The 21,064-nt window shown below is 44.1% G+C and overlaps 1 protein-coding gene across 1 annotated transcript in view; it reads right to left on the bottom strand.

The window, feature by feature from the left end:
* Positions 1-507: 507 nt before the first annotated feature.
* Positions 508-21,064, bottom strand: part of LOC133370533 (IgGFc-binding protein-like) — a 43,901-nt gene continuing 23,344 nt past the window's right edge. Inside the window, exons 11-20 of the mRNA XM_061596981.1 lie at positions 20,393-20,721; positions 16,705-17,278; positions 14,966-15,564; positions 12,708-13,272; positions 10,699-11,276; positions 7,715-8,285; positions 6,197-6,396; positions 3,734-4,117; positions 2,881-3,167; positions 508-691 (exon numbers count right to left, since the gene is read on the bottom strand). Of these exons, the coding sequence (XP_061452965.1) occupies positions 682-691; positions 2,881-3,167; positions 3,734-4,117; positions 6,197-6,396; positions 7,715-8,285; positions 10,699-11,276; positions 12,708-13,272; positions 14,966-15,564; positions 16,705-17,278; positions 20,393-20,721 (4,097 nt within the window). The 3' untranslated portion in view covers positions 508-681. The remainder of the gene's footprint in view (positions 692-2,880; positions 3,168-3,733; positions 4,118-6,196; positions 6,397-7,714; positions 8,286-10,698; positions 11,277-12,707; positions 13,273-14,965; positions 15,565-16,704; positions 17,279-20,392; positions 20,722-21,064) is intronic.

The raw sequence follows: 21,064 nt of genomic DNA, 5'->3' as shown, positions 1-21,064 counted from the left end.
GACTTTTTTGAGTAATTTAGCGAGCACACCAGCATACCCAATAAATGGAACAGGCTGCAAGGTTCCCACATGGGCACCTGCAGTCTGTATGCTGAGCTGGGCCACAACAGGCTTGCCTACCCAGTGGAACAGACCCGGTTCTCAGCACATGCAGCTTGTTAGTGGCTATCTAGATGAGCTTCAAAGAGGTGTCCTTGAGGCTACATCTAGCCTCCTCATAGATAAGGCCCAGCTGAGGGACATTGACTGTTCCGCAACCTCATCTTCTAACAAACTAGTTCTCTGGCAGGTGTCCAAGCTACAGAAGACAACATTATGAGCTTAACTATTAGATCTTACCCTCCTAAAGGCACTTATACATATAAAAGCAATAAGGCAGCCTTGCATAATGGTTATAGCAATCACATACATGCCCCAGGGTATACATCCACAGATTAAAATCATGCTGATAAAGTGGCATCACTGTAGAAAAGTTTTTTAAAAAAGATTTATTGATTCTTAGGGGGAAAAGTGTCATCATTTTATTTGGCAGTCAGAGCAACCTTGATAGCAGATCAAATAACATAAAAATGTAAAGCCAGGGGATACTTGACACAGACGTTTGCTCCAGAGCTCAGATGCGAAGAGTTGCCTCCAATGGTGAAGCAGCAGAAGTAGGGGTCCACTTTGGTCAAAAGGCTTTTACTTCTCACTGGAAGAGAAAATTGTGAAGAATGTAATGTGAGCTCGTTCATCCCTCACTCAGAATCTTCCCACTGCTTCCCACACCATTGTAGTTTTATTATTTAAGGGTAGTTTGCTCTCTGCATGTAATTCATCTATCGCTTCTGGTTTTGTAACATGTTGACTGCTGCCATTGGTAGGGAGTAATTTTGACTGCCATCAAGTCAGCTGTCTGAGGAAGAACTGTGCAACAGGAGCTGCCTTGTCCTCCTGGCCTGGACGTTGCTACCAGCTCTGCTCCTGGATCTGATTTGGGGGAAAGAGACCTTCCAGGGAGGGTCTGCTCTTTATTAAGGACAAGACACCCAGAACATAGAGAGCTGTGCTATAAGAACTGGAACTTGAGAATGAGCTTGCTTTCCCCTCCTCCTTCGTGCCTTTTTCCCCTTGTGTGTCATGACGTTTTAGACCGCATGCATGAGGACAGGCACTGCCTTAATTCTGTTTTTTGTAAGCCGTTCTGAAAGCTTTTTTAGCTAAAGGGCAGGTCAAAAGTGGCATAAATAATAATAATACTATTAATAATACAGATTGTGAACCAAAATACGCTTAGCTGGGAGTAAGTACCATTGAACTCAGCGGGGCTTGCGTGACTGCAGACATGCAGAGGATGGAGGGATCAGGGTGAAGTTAGTCTGTGCCGATTTTGCACATGACCTACACTGAGTTCATTCCATCCCATTTCAAGCAGCAGGTGTGGATTTTAAAAATAAAATAAAAAATCGGTGCAACGTTCTTTTGGTGGAGGGGGTAAAAAGGTACTGGCAAGTTCACGAGGTGGTCCGAGGGATGTTCTTTATATTTTTCTTTTAAAAAACAATGTTTTTCCTCCTAGTTGCTTGGAGCTGCTAGATAGTCCAGCCACTTCCACATGGCTTTTTATTATTTATTTATTTATTTATATCCCACCCTTCCTCCCAGTACCAATGAGCCAGGAGATTCCCCTGGGGTGCACCAATGATGTACCATTCCCCACACAGACTTCGTGTGGACACAAAGATGAGTGCCCACATGCAGTGATGAGGCAGCCATCTTCCCCCCCATACCATGTACAGATTCCATACAATGCATCTTTTTTTTAAAATAAAAATACAGAGCTGACATTACTGACATCTTGTAGGTTGGTGAAGACAGACACAAATCTTCACCCAGACCTTTGGAGGAGGGCGGGGGTGAGAAATGAGAACTGTCCTGAGTTGCTCAGTTTGATGTTTGTCTGCTGCTAGTTGAATTTACTTTTTTAAGAATGCTTGTAATTATTATGTCTGTACAGTTATTGCTGTATTGTTATGTTGTTCTATTGTTAATTATTGTTGTTTTACTGTCATCTCTCTCCCTACCCCTATTCCCCCCACCTGGGACCAGTTGAAAAGGGCAGGTTAGAAATAATGGGTTGCATCCGACAGTTATGCTAAGCATAGACCCATTGAAGTTAATGGGCCTAGGTTGGTCATCTCCATTAATGTCAACAGGTGCACTCCAAATAAAGTTGCAGACAGCCACCTGTAAAAAATTAAAATAAATGGCAGGCATCAGACCACTGCAACAGATTTGCCTGGGATGCAGAATCCAGAGAAGGTGACATTCTTATCTGAAAAATGGTTCAGTGGCTCCAGAGCAGTCCACATTCAGTCCAGGATGTAGAGTTCCTGAATTCCTCCTCCATCCCTAATGAGGGGTGGATGATTCTGTCAATTTTGGTTCTCTCACTTTCTCATTTTTCCAATCTCAGTGTCAGTTCTCCACATTTCTGCATGAAAATTCTTCAGCATTTTACTGTGAATTTCTCCCAATAAATGCAAAAATGTTTGTATGCAGTTTTGACTAATGTAGACATTATTGCAAGCAATTCCCCTAATATAAATATTTTGTATATTATTGTCACTCATATGTTAGTTTCATGCACACTTTGCCCTATTAGATGCATTTTGTAAACATTGTTTTGTTGGAGAGCTGCATTGCCAAATAAGTGAATTTCAAACATGGCTGTGTTGCAGTTCTCATACTGCTTTCAAAAGGGCAAGTTTGATTGATCCAGCTTTACATACAAATGGAATCAATTTCTCCCCCATCCCTATCCCTAATAAAATTGCATTGTAAAGTGCCTGTTTTAGCCTATGTCCTCTTGAGGCAAAGATCATTCCCAGAACCACTCACCTGCCAGGAAAGTCCGTGGCTTTCCAGGCATCAATGACCTCAGTCATGCTCCCTGCTACCTTCCCATCGCGTAGCTTCAGGTCATCAGCAGCATTTCCATTGAAGTTTCCACAGGAGGCACAGAGTTTTCCTGCCAGGCTTTTGCTGACATCCACCTTCATTTCCCCACGGGGTCCGAGGATAACTTTTAATTCAGAGGTGAAATTAATCACAACCCCATCCTCAGAGACGCTCATAGACACATGTTCAGAGATCTTTGCTGGGAGTGTGATTCGGCGCCCATTAACCTGAAATGCAGAAAAAGAGGGGGAAATGGGTTGGGGTAGTGCGTAGAGTACAGGAGGGAATCTTTTTCAGGCCAAGGGCCACATTCTCTCATTGACACCTTCTGGGAGCCACATGAAAGTGGTGGGTGGAGCCAGAGTGGGTGGGGCAATGCATGGACTCTTATCATTGTACAATGGGTCATGATGGCTCGTTCTTTAAAAAGCAGGAGAAAACTGGCTTCTCTGTTGGCTAGAATCTCGCAGGGTGTTGGATGCAACTGCAGCCTTGGTTTTTTAAAATCTGTGGTTTAATTTGGGATATTTTATTTTTTAGTTTTTGTTGGTTTATGTCATTTTTTGATATGGTTTTATGTTTTATTTTGAATATATATATATACATCTTTACTGTAAACTGCCCAGAACACTTTATGTATTGGGGCAACACACAAAACTGATAAATAATGGCTTGTAACCAACTAATTTCTACTCAGAGTAAACCCATGGAACTTATTGGACCTAAGCTAATCTTGTCTATTATTTATGACTGACATTGTACCCCACACAAGATCTCTGCCTTGGGAACTTACCCGTGTCTCCTTGTTTGTGTTTACAGTGATGGCAAACATCCCTTGGAAATATGCATGTACCATTGCCACAGCTGGCAGATCCCAGTCCTTGTGTTCCTGGACAACTGCTACAATCCTGAACCAAAAGGGGTCATTTTCATTGCACAAGGAAGTGACTTCGTAAGCCCCTTTGTTTGGAATTTTCCCGGAGGCACCATCAAAGGAGGTCAAGCGTGCTCCAGGGGTGAGGATGCACTCGCCGTTCTGCCTCATGCAACCACGCACACCATTCTGGAGGGTGCAAACCTCCCCTTCCTGGCAGCTGGTTTCCGCACAGACCAGCTGGCCTGATGGACGACAGGTGCACTGTTTCAAGCAGCCTCCTAAGACAATATTCTCTCTAGCCTGGAAAATTGACAGTACACAAAAGTGAGAAGAAAAGAGGTTAACATTAAAATGCAAACTTTTTAAAGTATAAATTCCAGATGCAAACAGACATGCAAAATGTGCAGTCCTTATGCAGTCTTACTTAAACATGCCTCTAAGCAACAGCATTCCAAAGAGTGTGGCAATGCTACAGAAATGCTAAATCGATAATAAAATAAATATTAAAAGAGATCACATTTTAGCCTCTCTTACATTTACTTATACAAGCATGAAATCTACTCCAGCCCCTGCAATCCCAAGTTCTTTTTCCATATATTTCACAACTGGTTTCCAACTGTCTAATCTATCTTTATAATTACCGTATTCCTTTAACACTATTGCCAGTTTGACAATTGCCCTCTGCTGCCATGCTCATTCTTTCTTATTTGGTTTATGGCTATCCTTCCAAGCCTTTGGAAGCATTTCTGAACCGACAGAGAGGTAAAGAGCTTCTCACAAACATACCCTGTCATGTCTCAAGCATGGGTAGCCAACATGGTCCCCTCCAGATGTTGCTGGACTCCCATCGGCACCAGCCAACATGGCCAATGGTCCGGAATGATGGAGCAATAGTCCAGCGACATCTGGAGGGCATGTGTGGCTACTCCTGGTCTAAAGGAAGAACAAAAGATTATGCCCATAGGTGCATCAACATATGTTTTTTAAGAAGTCTGTCTTAGTTATTTTGTATTTCTGAGAATTACAATGTAAGAACAGGGTCCTTAAAATAATTATATAATAGTATGGGAGTGATGGGCTGCCTCCCCGCCATTCAGCTTGGAACTGAACTGTGGAAAACTAATTCATACAAAGGATGTCATCAGGGGCCTACAGGCTTCCCTGCAGCCTTTGCCCTTCCCAGATTGGATGGGACCATCCTTACCACCACCAGAGCTTGGAAAAGTTACTTTTTTTGAACTACAACTCCCATCAGCCCCAGCCAGCATGGCCACTGGGTTGGGCTGATGGGAGTTGTAGTTCAAAAAAGTAACTTTTCCAAGCTTTGACCACCACCCACATCTCAGTTACTTACCATAGGTAGGGGGTGGCAGGGACAGAGAGGATTCCATCCGGGTTAAGAAGGGCCATCTTGGATGCTCACAAGCATGTGTGGTACATCCAAGCAGTTGTGGCTTTTGGGCAACCCCTTTAGCCCCTTCTCCAATCTTGGACAGAATCCTGCCTGCCTGCTTTATTTTTGTTTAACTCAAAAGCATTGCAGACAAGCAAGTCCCTCCCTACAAAAACACAGGGAGAGGGTCTTTCTCCCGTTTAAGGCAGATCCATCCTCATCAGCAGTGTGTAAGGACCTGTAGTTATGCTCTTTTCCCCTGCACATGCCCAATGGCCCACTTCCCTCAGGACATCAGGAAGAGGCTGCAGCCATTTTATTTTAATAAGAGGGGAAAGGAGAAGAGATTCACATGAAATCCATGAAATCTCAGCAGAGCGGAGAAAATATTGTCCTTCAGTCTTTTCCTCTGGCTCTGACTAGAAGCTGAAGGAGGAGGTGGCATGGAAAGGTAACTCAGCCGTTAAACAGAATATCTGCTTAAGGCCCATCCATGCCTTGTAATAACCTTTAAGTCACAGCCATGTTTTGTAGTGATGTCACTGAGTGCTTGATAGGGCATAAAGGCAGCCATTTTACTGCACCTGCTATCTCCCTCTCCCACCCCTGCCAGCTGTCCTTGATGAGGCTGCAGGGAGTGTGAGAGGGTGCCACCCACACCTTTGCTGTGATGTGCTGCTTCTGGCCACTCATATATACATATAAATTAGCATATGCTTGTTGTTGTTGTTATGTGCCTTCAAAGGCACTTATGACTTATGGCGACCCTATGAATCAGTGCCCTCCAAGATCTGTCATGAAACACCCTGTTCAGATCTTGTAAGTTCAGCATATGCTAGTATTATTCAAATCAGTGTTCTCTTTTTTGGTGATGCATTGTTTCTTGTTGTTTCTACGGAGGAAAGAGAAACAAGTTCTTGCAAACTCAAGTAGAGCTGCACACACGTATGCATAGGTATCACAACTCTGATATCTGCTGAACTTACTGTGATGTAGCGCCCGTCATGCATGCAGCCACAGTTCTCCATTGCCACACATCTCCCACCATCAAACAGATAGTCGCTGTCACACTGGCAGCCTTCAAAGCATTTTTTTGTGCATTGGCCTGGAGTGGATAAGCTGGTGCAGGTGTAGTCACAGGTCCTTGTACACAACTCGTAGTGGCTGTTGGAGGGGCAGGCGAGAGCTGAAAAGGAAAAGAGAGGAGACCAATGATATACGTAGGCAGAAATAGTCCAGGCAGGTGTGGAGCATTAGCTAAACATTCTTAAGTTCTGTGTGTGCATGTGTACTGCCTTCAAGTCGATTCCGACTTATGGCGACCCTATGAATAGGGTTTTCATGAGGCTGAGAGACAGTGACTGGCCCAAGGTCACCCAATGAGTTTCATGGCTATGTGGGGATTTGAACCCTGGTCTCCCAGGTCGTAGTCCAACACCTTAACCACTATGCCACACATAACGTAAAAAATATTGGCTGTCTGGTCTGCCCTAGGTTATATATGTCATCAATGTTAATTGTCAAATCATCCTGCAATTTCCTGTTTTTCAAATAAGACATCTCAGAGCATTCTGAATCTCTATTCTCTTGCGCGGCAAACATTACGATGATGAGACTGACCCACATTACCCACCCCGTCCCCACCCCACTTTCATTGCAGCTGTCCTGAGCTAACCAAGGTCTCTCTCTCTCTCCCTCTCTGTGCTAAATGTGTGTGTGTGTGTGTGTGTGTGTGTGTGTGAACAAAAATACATGGTACTAGTGGTGGTGGTAATGATGCTTTAGTACTGCTGACAGTCTAATTTTAGAATAGTGAAAGGCAGGGAATCTTTAAGCAGCACATCAGTTAGCCTGAGGCAAGAGACAGATTCAGAGGTGATTATCTGCCTCATTGATGTGTAAATAAGAAAAAACGTGGAACACTGTGATTATTCATGTAAGCCACGTAAAAATTATGCAATTTTTTCCCCGCTGCCAAAACCCACGTTGAATACTGTCATCATTTACATAAGTATTTAAGTTAAGAATTAGAAAAACATTTTACCACCAGCAAAAAAACAAAACCGTGGATTGAAACCCCAAAATCACACACAGCAGATCGAATCGGCAAGTGCCAGAGCAAGCGGGAACATAAAGAGGGCGGATCAGGATCAAATGATGGACTATTGGAATACAAGCGGATCAGAATGATGCAGTGAAACCCATCCCTATCCCTGACCATTGGCCATGTTGCCTGGGGCTGATGGGAGCTGGAAGCCAAGAACACCTACAGCAGCCTTTCCCAAGCAGTGTGCCTCCGGATGTTGTTGGACCACAACTCCCATCAGCCTCAGCCAGCATTGCCAATGGTCAGGAAAGATGGGAATTGTGGTCAAACAACATCTGGAGGCACACTGCTTGGAAAAGGCTGACCTACAGGACCACAAGTTCCATTCCTCTGCTGTAGGACACAGCTGGGGACGGACGATTACATGATGTAATTGCAGATTACTGTACAAACTTACGGCAGAACGTGTTTGTTCTCCAAGCTCCAATGGTAACTCCTGCAGCTTGGCACGCAGCTACATAAGCCTGGATGCTCTGACAGAGGGTTTCTGCTGCACCATTGGCTGCACACATGTCATACAGACAGTGGTTGAAGTATTCAGCAGGGCCCACCAAAGAATGACAGTCTTTGAATGGGCCTGATTTGGCTTGGATCATTCCACAGGAACTCTCAGGTCGGTACGGCGCTGTCTTGGCGGCATCACAAATGGGACATTGATCCCCACAACCATTGGAGCAACTGGCACCATCAGTGGGAACTTTCCAAGAGGCCCCAAATTCATCCACATTCTGGGTGCTTTTCCCACTGGGTAGAGTAAAGTCATCAGTCCTGTCATTATTGAAATTGCCACATAGGCCGTTGACATGTCCTTGATAGGTGCTGGGGACAGACACAAAGACGTACGAGGAGGCATCAAAAAGGACTTTGAGACCAAAGTCAGACTGGACAATTATACTGTTGCCCTCCTGGTTGGCCGAGAGTTTCCCATCAGTTGTCCTCATTGGCAGAGTGTAGAGCTCTCCATCCAACTGTATTAACCACAAAGAAGGTGACTAGGGACACTGAAGAATAATAATGACATAACAGCAGCAGCAGCAGCAGCAACAACAACAACCATTTAATGGAGTTATAGATCACTCCAAAAGTTTACAAACTAAGGGTGCCTCCAGACAGTTGCTGTTTTGTAGGAGGGCTTCATGCATACACCAGAAATGAGGTTTTGTGCAATTAAAGAGTTTTAAAGCATCCTGTCACCCTAGCAGAACAAATCTACTTTTTTAAAAAGCTGACTTTTTGCATATAGGAAAGCAATGGGGAAATGCACTGAAACATATTGCATGAACAAATGATTAATGGAAAGACATGTAAACAGTGCACAAACAAATCAGGATGAATGCTTGTTGTGGGAGAACCTCCCCGCAAACAAATCAGAACATGAAGACCAGACTAGGGATGAGGAAGAAATTAAATTCAGTTCACATTTAAAGCTGAATTTATCAGATGCGTACTTTCCAAAATCACGAGAACTGAAATGCAGCCACCTTTCAAAATTTGCATTGAATTTTGTGATAAAGTTATCCAACTAAACAATGTTTGCAAATATATTAGGAGAAAGCATGCATAACAATTAATACATTTGTGAAAATAACATACCAAACTACAGTATATTAAGAGAAATTGCTTGCAAAAATGTGTACATTAGTCAAAACTTCATTTAAAAGTGTGTTTAGTAGGAGAAATTATCGTTAAAATGCTGGAGAATTTTCATGAGGACTTTTTTTTTTTTTTAATGCAAATTACTGCCAAAATATGGAAAACTGAATTTAAGACTGGGAAAATGAGCAACCAAAATTGACAGATCTTTCCATCCCTAGACCAGACATAGTCTAACCACTGCACAAGCTTTGTGCAAGCAAATCAGGATGAATGCTGAATAAACAGGTTATCTGAAGGAGCCCTACATCAACACATACACATTTAAAATACTAATTTCTTTCAAAATCCAGAAACCATATAAAAATAATAACCCAGTATAACTCTAATATTTCAGAGCCAGGCCACACAATGCCATTACTACAGACTAAATCCTAATTTGTTAGCCACTAAAGACCATGGTCAAAAGATAAGTCCTTGAGGCCCATTTAAAAGAATTAAGGGATGGGCTTTGCTTGACCTCCCAAGGGCTCAAATTCTTCACCTATGGAAGGATTATATGCATATATGTGCAGTCAGTGTATGCAAAAGCATCTTTAAAGGCTCTTCGTCGATTAGATTTGGCTATTCCTGGGTTTCCCATAAAAAAAAAGAACCAGGAATACCTGGAAACTTTGCTAAGCCATTCTGAGGGCTTGGAATGATGGGATGCCACGCCTGTCTCTGTCGTTGTCCCCATTTGTCTGCTCCTATTCTCCTTCTATCCTCTCCCTTAACTTAGCAGGAATATCAGCTATGGAATACAGGAGGGAAAGCAGAGGGACGTTTTCTTCTGCCCTCCCCATCTCATTGCCTCACATTTGTTGGATATGTGTGTACGTGCGTATGTGCCTCACATGAGTTGAAGAGCAGAAACTGTAGTTATGGGGTTAATCCAGCCAGGATGAGCACCAAGGACATTGGCAGGCAGCTGTGCCCAGCGAGGCCAGTCTTATCTACAAAAGGTTGGAGAGAAACCGAAAGAAGCTCTGTGGGGGAAGAAAGTTCTTGCTAGGAGGTGTTGTAATCGTGAGGGAAAGAGAAAGCCTTGTATGCTGTTTTTGCTACTTTAATGTCCAAAGTAAAGGACTCTTAAACAAGTTCTCTGTCTGTGCTTGGATTACTTGAACGTCGTGCTGTTCACCTGTAAAGAGCCGGACACGCAATTCCACATGCACCAACAACATTTCCCAACAGTGTGATGGGTAGGGAATGGGGGAGATGTATTTTTGCATTTTAATGGGAAACTTCTTAAGTCACACTTCCTGAAATCATATGGGAAGCAAAATTGATACTACTGTCAGTTTTGTGATGCTGTTTTCCATCAAAACAATGCATGCAAAGATGCATATATTCAGGAGAAATGTGCATAGATAATGTATTCATTGGTGACAATAAGCATGCATTATAAAATCACTTAATATTTAAAAACATCTCTAAATGGTCAAAACTGCATACAAAATGTGTTTTATTAGGAGGAATTCACACTAAAATGCTGATGAATTTTCTTGAGGGTCTTTTTAAAAAATAAAATCTCAAATTGCTGTGGAAATATGGAGAACTGAACTGAATATTGGAAAAATGTAAAACTGAGAGACAAAAATAGACAGATTCATCCATCCCTAGTAATGGGGCGCAGGGGGCTTTGGGAGATGAAGCATTCCCAAGGGCTCCTGCCACTGTAGGAACTGTGGGTGCACTTTGCTGGCATTTTGACTTCAAGGGGACTAAACCCAGAAAAGGACTTACCTTGATCTTCCACTTCATGGCCCTCTCAATGACAGCAGTGTATCCATGAAAAGAGACCACAGCCATCTTGGTCAGGGACCTTTCGTTCTCCACCAAAACCAAGAAGTTTGCCAGCTGAGGATCCTGACCTTGGACTTTAGCTAAAGTGTAACTGCAGGTTCCATGGAAGTTATAGGCCCGTCCATCAAAAGTCAAGTAGTGGGAGCCTGCAGCCAAACTGCATTTGCCACTCCCGACAGGGTGGCAGCCTTGGATGCCATCCTTCAGCTTGCATTCCTCGTTGGGCCCACAAGAGATTTTCTGGCATTTGACGACTCCGTTGTCTGTACAGGAGCATCGGTCCTCACAAGCTGAACCAGGGTAGAAATCCTCTCCCTTCTTGTAGTACTTGCCCTGGTGCACACAGCCACAATTGCCAACAGGGACACACTGGTCCCCACTCAGGACAAACCCAGGATTGCAATAGCATCCTTCTTTGCAGGACATCTCACACCAATCCGGAGCGGAGAGGCCACGGCAAGTGGCAGGGCAGCCATTTCCACAGAGCTCATATTGAGAGTTGAGTGAGCAGGCAGGGCCTGGAAGAAAGGACAAAAACAGAACGTGGAGAATTTCAAGCAAACATAGAAGCTATTTCAGAGGCTAGATGGTTCTTTGGGCACCAGGAGCAGAATAGGTCTGCTGGGCTCTTTCTGTTTATCAGTGACATCTGCTGGTTAGAGTACATGTTAGCAAAGGCTGTCATCTGAATAAAAAACAACTTTCTATATTCAACCTATGAATGGAGTAGCTGGAGAACATGGAAGTCTCTCAGTAATAATAATGACAATGATGATGATGATGATGATGATGATGATAATAATAATAATAATAACAATAATAATATCTGGCTTTGTCCTGCAACACTTGAACCTGCTGAAAAATACAGATGTAACACCATTTATAATGTCTGGATGGATCAGACTAAGAAAGAGAGTGTTGCACCATCCACTCGGCATCAAGATTAAAAACTGATCTGAACCCAGGTGCATGAATGATCAGGGTTGGACTGACTTTGACACTTAAATGTTCAAACTGTGAATTTGAATGTGGGAGGGGGGCAATAAAATCAAAACGCTTAAAATCTAATCTCATATTTGTTATATGTATATTTTTTATCCAGATTGAATTTTTCAGGTGGATGTTAGTGTTAAAGTGAGCTGTATGTGTCAGGACTTATTTTATTTATTTATTTATTTATTGTATTTGTATACCGCCCCATAGCCGAAGCTCTCTGGGTGGTTTACAGCAACTAAAAACATCAAAAACAAACACACAAATTTAAAAACATATCTTTTAAAAACAATTTAAAACACAATTTAAAAAATTTAAAACAATTTAAAGAACACATGCTATAGATATAGATCTATAAGATATAGATATTGCTGACAAATCTAGAGGCTCAATCAAAAAAATCCCAAGTAGCCTTTGAAATCCAAGAGTTTTTTAAAAAAAATAAAAATCTTAAGCACCCTGGGTTGTATCCAGCTAAGTTCAATTCAGAGTAGGCCCACTGAAATTCATGGACCTAAGTTAGCCATGTCCACTAATTTCAATGAGTCTCCTCTGAGCATAACTAATAATACAACCCAGTATTACCAGAACATGAGTGTGACATATTTACGACCTTGCCTCTGCTGAGCAAGAAAGAGAACCTGTTGCTGTTGTCATTGTTTCTATGATGATCTGCTTCATATTCAAATATTCTAGTTAAAACCAAAATACATTTTGGGAGATAAATTCTAATTTCAAACCTCAAATTTAAAAATTCTAGGAATGTCAGCTTTTTGCAATACTTTATTTTTGACTCATGCATGCTTACATTTAGCGTGCCCTTCCCTACAAAACACTGTAGCTCAGTGGCAAAGAGCATGCTTTGTATGCAAAAGGTCCCAGGTTCAGTCCCCAATATCTCCAGGTATATCTGAGAAAAGGACCCTGCTAAAGCAGTTTCAAGAGGTGACACTTACTGCAGAAAGAGTCCAATCTCCATTGTTCAATCTCAGCCTCCAGAGCCTGGCAGGCTGCCACGTAAATGCTGATGGCATTGCAGAGAGTGACATGCAGGCCACGGTACTGGCAGACGTCAAAGATGCAATCGTTGAAGTAGGGTGTTGGGTCAATGCTCTCATGGCATGGCCTGAACGGCCCATCCTTTTTAATGAGGATTCCACAGTATTGGTCACCCTTATAGGTTTGCTTCTGTGCCTCGTCACATGGTGGACAATCGGTGGTGCAACCCTTTGAGCAACCAGGGACCTCTGCCACCTTCCAGCTCTCTGCAAATTGGGATATGCTGGATGCTTGTCTCCCGTCCTTCATTATCAAGTCATCCTTGGGGTCCAAGTTGTTGTTGCCACAGAGGCCACAGACTGCATTGGCGTATGTACTGGGTACAATTACTTTGACGTAGCTGTTCCAGTCAAAGGTTACTGTCAGGCCAAAGTCAGTCTTCATCAAACCCTCATTTCCGCTGATAAAAGCCTTTATCTTGTCTTCATGGTAGAAAGGCAGGTTCACAAAGACTTCATTAACCTGGAGAGGAATGCAATAGGAACTGTCACCACTGCTGTAGTGAATGGGTGGTATCCAACATTAGACATACTCAACATACGTTCATTGAAATGAATGGACATAACTAACTGAGGTCCATTAATTTTAATGCATCTACCCTGAGTAGAACGTAGCTGGATGCAACCCAAGGTCTATAGACATTAGGTATAGTCTTAACTTGGTTTCAAAAGCCCTTCTAGTGGAATTGACTTGAGACCCATATGAACCCCCAAATCTGAGTTCACATTAATAAATGCATGCTTTCCAAAAAAAAAACAACGGAAAGTGGCTGATGCTCATGCTTGGTTATTAGAATGCCTCAGTTGAATAGTATCCTTAAAGCAGGTTCCAAAGAATCTCCATATAAGGCAGAAGGAATTTTCACTAGTACCTTGAAGAACAAGCTACATGAATAAAGCCTTCACACATGAATACATTCAGGACCCACTTAAGAATAACACAGAAATAGCACCCCCTACCTGATTGGCAGTGACAAGGCAGCATGGTAACCTTATCCTAGAGCAGCCTTTTCCAACCTGGTGCCCTCCAGATTGATTACAACACTCATAGGCTCCAGCCAGTTTGACCAATGGTTCGGGATGGCGGAAATTGTCACCCCACAACATATAGAAGGCACCCAGTTGGGAAAGGATGTGCTAGGAGGATTAAAGCTACAAGCTGCTGTCAGAACTCAAGCCCACTGCAGGTCATAACCTGGTAAACCTGATAGATTTCACCTGTGTGCCACCACCTAGCTCTGACCAAAGGAAAGGACTGCAGAGAGACCAGCCAAAGAAACTTCTTCAGCCCAATAAGGCAGATGAGACCAGATGATATCTGAAAGACCATCTTCTTCCCTGCAGACCGTCTCTGATGCAGAGCTTGGAAAAGTTACTTTTTTGAACTACAACTCCCATCAGCCCCAGCCAGCATGGCCACTGGATTGGGCTGATGGAAGTTATAGTTCAAAAAAGTTACTTTTCCAAGCTCTAATGGCAGAGGGTGTAGACCAGCCTTTCCCAATTAGTGGGCCACCAGATGTTGTTGGACCACAATTCCTATCTTTCCTGACCATTGGCAATGCTGGCTGAGGCTGATGGGAGTTGTGGTCCAACAACATCTGGTGGCCCACTAGTTGGGAAAGGCTGGTGTAGACAATACTGACTAGACAAACCAGGGGTCTGACTCAGTATATGGCAGCTTCCTATCATCTTGTGTTCCCAATAAAAGCTTCTGGATCATGCTTACTCACTGTTCTGAGCAGCTGGGAGTCCTGCTCTTCCTGACTGCAAACCAGATTTGCCTTTGACCCGTCCTCAGGAGCTGGATATGACAGCCCTCAGTTGGCCATCAACTGCATATATTTAATGAAGGATTCGGATCATGGCTTTGCAGAACTCTGATTGTGGCTTTGTAGCATGTCTACCTCACCCCACCTATACTCTGCATGGGAACAGACCCAGTAGTTAAAGTGACCACACCCAAAGAGCTTTATTGCAGTCTGCCACAAAGAAACCCATTCCCTCTCTCAGGATGCAGGAGCTGCTTTAAAGAATGTTTACAAAATTGGCAAGGCACACACCCCCAACTCCAAAAGCCACAGCCACCTCCCAAAGGGTCTTGTAAATGATGCAAAGAACCCCTACATACATCAACCAGTTGCCTGTGTCAGTACCTGGATCTTACGCGGATGCTCCTGGCTTAGCACAATGGTAACATCGTAGACCTCCAGTGTCACCACTTTGGTGTAGGACACCTCTTTGTTGCCTCGGTTGTTGTTCTCCACATTGACAGTGAAAGGCCTCAGAGTCGGGTCATCAGAGCACACACCAGCCAACTGGTAGACACATGTGCCCATGAAGTCATATTTCTTCCCATCAAAGGTGATATAGTGAGGGTCCCCGGATGCTGAGCAAGTAGCAGAGCCAATGGGATGACAGCCCTGGATTCCATTGACCACAGTGCACCTCTCACTGACTTTGCAGCCCGCTGGTTTGCACACCACTATCCCCAGGGTGGAATCACACATGCAGCGGGAACCACAGGTCTCATCGGCCCAGAATTCCTCCCCGGGTTTGTAGTAGAAACCATTGTAGGTGCAGCCACAGCTGCCTATGGGCACACACTTGTCAGCACTGAGGACATGGCCATCGTTGCACTGGCAGGTTTCAACGCATGGCTCTTTGCAGGCAGAGGGAGCCGTGCGGTCAGCGCAACTGGCTGGGCAGGCATTTCCACAGAACTCGTAGTGGCTGTTCTCAGGGCACGGCAAGGCTGGAAGGGGGAGAAGAATAGCAGAAAATTAACAACGGATAAAATGTCCCTCAACTTGGTTGATGTTGCTAAAGTGGTATGAGTATACAGGGACTTTGGGAGTTCATGGGCAAGGCAAACTGCCCTCAAGTATGGTGGAAGATACTACCCTACTGGCAGCATAAAATAAGGCTCAGCTGCCAGTTTGGTCAGCGTCTGTATTTGGAATGGCACCATCAGGATTAAACAAATTTATGGAGGGCTATCAATGGCTATTATCTATGATGGTTGTGTTCTGTCTCCACTGTGGGAGGCAGTACATCTCTGAACAGCAGATGCTGAGAATCAGAAGCGGGGAGACCAACTGTTGCACTCAGGTCCTGCTTGCAATCTTCCCATAGGCTTCTCCTTGTGCTGGACTAGGTGAGCCTTTGGCTTAATCCAGCAGGGCTCTTCTTGTGTTCTTATGCCATATGCAGCAAAATGTCTAGGGCCAGCCATGGCTCTCTTCATCGCAAAATTCAAAGAGAGCCATAAAGCTCTGTTGCTGAAGAAGTGCTAAAGCAGTTGGCGGTTATCTTGCATTGGATGCTAACCAAGCTACTCTCTCAACCAGAGGTTCACATGCCAAGCTAACAAGGTCTGCCATTGAGGGTTTTCATTTTGTCCTAATCTTATCTATAGCAATGAAAAAACATGGTTGGTGGGCTGCTTTGTGAGTTTATTTATTTATTTACTGCATTTATATACCGCCTCATAGCTAAAGCTCTCTGGGCGGTTTACAACAATTAAAAACAAGTATACAATTTAAAACCATACCAAATTAAAACCCATAAAAACCAATAGGCAAGTTAAAAACATGCTATTGAAATGCTGTTAAAAAGTTTCTCTTTGTATGGAGTAGTTAAGGATTTTATGGAATTTGAAGGTTTGTGGGCTAGTAATAATCATCCCCGCTCTAAGCCATGGGTGCCATTATATAAACTCCTTATGTACATAGGGCAGGTGTGGGGAACCTTTGCCCTCCCAGTTGTTGCTGAACTACAACTCCCATCATCCCTGTCCATTGGCCATGCTTGCTGGGGCTGATGGGAGTTGTAGTTCAGCAACATCAGGAGGGCCAAAGGTTCCGCACACCTGGTACAGGGGAAGAGCACTCACCACAGCCAGATGCAGTCCTCCAGTCATATATGACGGCACCAGCTTTCCTGCAGGTTTTCGCATAGGCCTCCAAGGCCTGGCAGAGGATGTTCTTGGCCCCTCCATTGAGACACACGTCATAGATGCAGCTATCAAAGAACTCTTCTGGATTCACTTTGGCGTGGCATTTTCTGAAGGGCCCCCCTGAGGTTTTGCTGACCACCCCACAGTACTCTTCATTTCCGTACAGTCCTCTCTTGTTCTCGTCGCACGTCGGGCAATTCCCTCGGCATTGATCCCAGCAAAAGGGGTCCCGGTCCTTGACTCTCCAGCTGCTGGCCCAGCTTACGATGGAGGGGGCCTTGGTGCCATTGAGAAAGGTCATGTCATCTCCGGGGTTTTGATTGAAGTTTCCACACAGCCCACAAGTGGCCCCATAATAACTGCTGGGGAGAGTGATCACCAGGTGCCAGTTCCAGTCGTACGTCACTTGGAGGCCGAAATCTGTCTGCAGGACAGCACTGGAGCCACTCTGGTACAGCTTGATTTTGCCATCCTCAAGAGTCAATGGAAGGCTGACAGTGATGTCATTTAGCTAGAGGCAGAAAGGCAAAACAAACACACATAGAGAGGAATTATTCCTTTGGTCTTCTCAGAGTTATGCTCTTTGGAGACTGTGCCACACCATCGCATTCAGCCCTGTGCCTAGGAAACAGGTACAGCAAAGGCTGATGCTAGTCTTGGGCTGCACAAAAACATAAGACAAGCCTGCTGGATCAGGCCGATAGCCCATCAAGTCCAGCGTCCTCTTTTTACAATGGCCAACTAGATGCCTATGGGAAGCCCACAAGCAGGACCTGAGCGCAACAGTGCTCACCCCTTCTATGGTTTCCAGCCACTGGTATTCAGAAGCATACTGCCTCCAACTGTGGAGGTAGAGCATAGCATTGTAACCATTGATAGCATTGTTCTTCATGCAGTCCTTATACCACCTATCTAGGGGTAATCCCCACCAAATTCAGTGGCATTTAATTCTGAGTAGACATGATTAAGATTGCACTGTTTACTGTTTAAGGTGTCATGGGGAGCTGTAGCAGTGAGTGGCGTGGCAGCACCTACCTGGTCTCCCATCACCGGCATCGCTATGGCTTCCCAAGAGGGAGAGAGGAAGGAACATGGCAGCCGTGAGACTGGAGTGGTGCATGCACACCAGTGGAGCCAATCCAGTGCTCCTGCCAATGCATAAGCACTGCATTGACCCCTCCACCACCTTGTTCTTCTCCCTCCTGGTTAGCCACAGTGACATCCATGATGTAAGGTCAAGTGGGCCCTGCCACACAGACCACTACTGAGCGGTCTTAGGGATGAAACAATCTGGCTATTTTCAGTTCAATATATTCTTTCACACATTCCTTCCTGTTGCTGCATTAATATGTGATTTTTAAAAAACCCTACAAAAATCAATATTTAAATCCATATTTTATCACAAAATGCATATTTAAATACATGTTTTATCTCACTGTGCACATTTCTGAAATTATCCTAGAATATTATTTTAAACGCTTTTTGGTATGTTTTGTTTAAACCAAGAACTGTCTCACAAATTTCAGAGAAGTGCGTAATCTTGAGGACAATGCTGTTCTGATCCATGTTCTTCTCCTGGGATGTGCAAATTGGGTTGGTTCATTTTAAAAAGTGGATTGAAGAAAATGCCTCTCCATCCCTATATGATAGGAGTCACCAACATGGTACCCATGGGTGCAATGGTGTTCTTGAGGCCTTCCCTGGGCAACCACAAAGCTTCTGAGCCCCCCCCTTCCTGCCCCCTTGGTCAAGAGCTGGTGAGGATAGTTACTTTTTTCTCCCTTGTAAGTACAAAGAGCTAAAGAGGAAGTTAAGTGCTCTTTCAAATTTCCACTTTCAATTCTATGTGCTTTTCAAGGCTCAGATTAATACGACTACATCAATTTTTCCACAGATCCCTTGGGAAAGTGAAGTGTGTGTTTGCTTGCTTTCTCTTTTTCTGACTATTGGGGAGGGAGTAGGAGGCTGATCCTGGGGAGGGGAGGAGAAAAAGGCAGAGGGAGTGGTGCCCATGACACCCACTTAAAAATTCAAATGGGTCCTGGAGGCTAAAAGAAAATGGTGGCCTGTGCTATATGGGTTTCTGTCTTTTAAAAATTACAATAGAGTCACTAACACAGCTAATCATCTAAACGGGATGGGAGTGAGAAATTTAATATTGAAACCGGCTGTGTGTGTGTGTGTGTGTGTGTGAGAGAGAGAGAGAGAGAGAGAGAGAGAGACAGAGAGAGAGAGAGAGAGAGAGAGAGAATGTTCCCTGTGTGGAAAGAATGACCCCTTATAACATAATTCAGGGAACTCTGCCACATCCAGCCTGGATGTTTTTCTTACTTAATTGACTTGGCTTGGCATCATGCCTTTGTATTCGACTGTGTTTGTACTTGACATTGTCATCATTTATGTTTGTTGAGCTGAGTCACTGTTACCTTCTCACTCATTTATATCTGGGGTAGTCATGGCTTATCTTGTCACAAGTGATCCTGAAGATTAACTTATTTACATGAACGGAGAATATTCTAAGTCATCACCAGGACTTGTTATATGAAGGCTGGGAAATCTGCAGGCACCTTAGCCACTGTGCCTAACCCTAGAATGAGCCGTCCAGATGTCTTTGGAGTACAACTCTCACTAGCCCCAGCCAGCATGGTCAACGGTCAGGGATGATGGGAATTGTAGTCCAGCAACACCTTGAGGGCCACAGGTTCCCAATCCCTGCCCTAACCCATTATTGTGAGTCACTTCCAAGGAATTTAGATCTTCACTACCTACCCTCTGTCCATTGTGCTGCTTCACACAACCAAAAGTCCCCAATTATCTCTTTTGGTTGCTTAAATTGTTCAATGATCCTTGGGAATATTATTTCGTAAGCCAGCCAGATCTGTCTGGCTTAAGTGGTCCAAGTGATCACTTCTGTTTTGGCAGTGTGGTCACATAAGGGGGTTAAAGCCAGTTCATACCGTGTCACCAAGCCAACTCCAGATATACTGGTAGCTGCTCATACTCTGGATTCAACCCATGAGATAAAGGGACTCAGAATGTGTTTAACTGTATACCGTTCCATTTCCATCTTGCAGTATTTATAGTATCATTACTCAGTGCAAACACAGCAAGACAAGCTCCTCATTTGATTCTTATTAGGTAGATCCAGAGCTCATTTTTTACACGTGAAGGTGCCTACTGCTAGCTCAGGTAACAAATCAACATATCTACATATAGGATTGCAGCCTTAATCACATTAATGTTTGATTCCCTCCACTTCCCCACGTTCAGGCACAATGGAAAATGAGCTGAAAATGAGATGGAGCCCCTGGATAATTAGAGGCTTTTTGTCACATGAAGGTGTATGATTGTCATTACCTCAGTTATTCAGAATGGGGTAGAATTTCTTGCGAGGGACCTGAAATCATTGGTTCATCTTCTCCATGCTGACGCATTTATTCTTCTTATTCTACATTAGCCCAATACTGACCTCTCAAAGTGGCTTGGAGTCCTGCACTAAGCAGGGGATTGGACTCCATGACCTTATAGGCCCCTTCTGACTCTACTATTCTATGATTCTCTATATCAGAATGAATTCCATCGCACTCAGTGCGGTCATTCTCCCCTCCCCGGCTATATAACATACCCTGATTCTTCCATTCTCCTGCTTGTGGATGGAGATCTTGTACCCGTAGACATAGATGTTGGCCAGACGCACATAAGACACAGCCTGGTTGCCCCTGTTGTCATTCTTCTCATCTATAGTGAAAGGCACCAGAGTATCATCATTCCCACAATACGTGGCCATAGCGTAAGAGCAGGTGCCCTGGAAATCAAACTTCAGCTCGTCAAAGGTGTGGTAGTGTGGGTCCCCCCAGGCCCAGCAGTTTCCTATGAAGTCCGGGACACATTTGGCTTTGCCATTCTCCAGCTTGCACGTTTCCTTTTCTCGGCACTTCAAAGCTTTACATGGATCTGAAATTAAAAGGGGAAATGCAAATGAATGCTAGATGTGATTTAGGGTGAATAATGGTGCAGAGGTAGAGGTGAGTTTTAGCCATAGTGAAGGGGCAGGAGTAGCCAACATGGTGCCCTCCAGATGATGCTGGACTCCAAGTCCCATCCGCCTTATCATGCATAGCCGACGTTCAGAGCTGATGGGAGCTGTAGTCCAAAAACATCTGGAGGGTACTATGTTGGCTATCCCTGTGAGAGGAGGACACAAAGCAGACAAGAGGAAGACACAGCCTTGCCTCAATTATATTAGGCTGGAATGGGTCCCTGAACTCTGATAACGCTTCTTGGAGGGAGGACAGGG

Source organism: Rhineura floridana, chromosome 15 (genome assembly GCF_030035675.1).
Source record: "Rhineura floridana isolate rRhiFlo1 chromosome 15, rRhiFlo1.hap2, whole genome shotgun sequence".
Lineage (NCBI taxonomy): Eukaryota > Metazoa > Chordata > Lepidosauria > Squamata > Rhineuridae > Rhineura > Rhineura floridana.
This window is presented reverse-complemented; position numbering and strand designations above follow the sequence as displayed.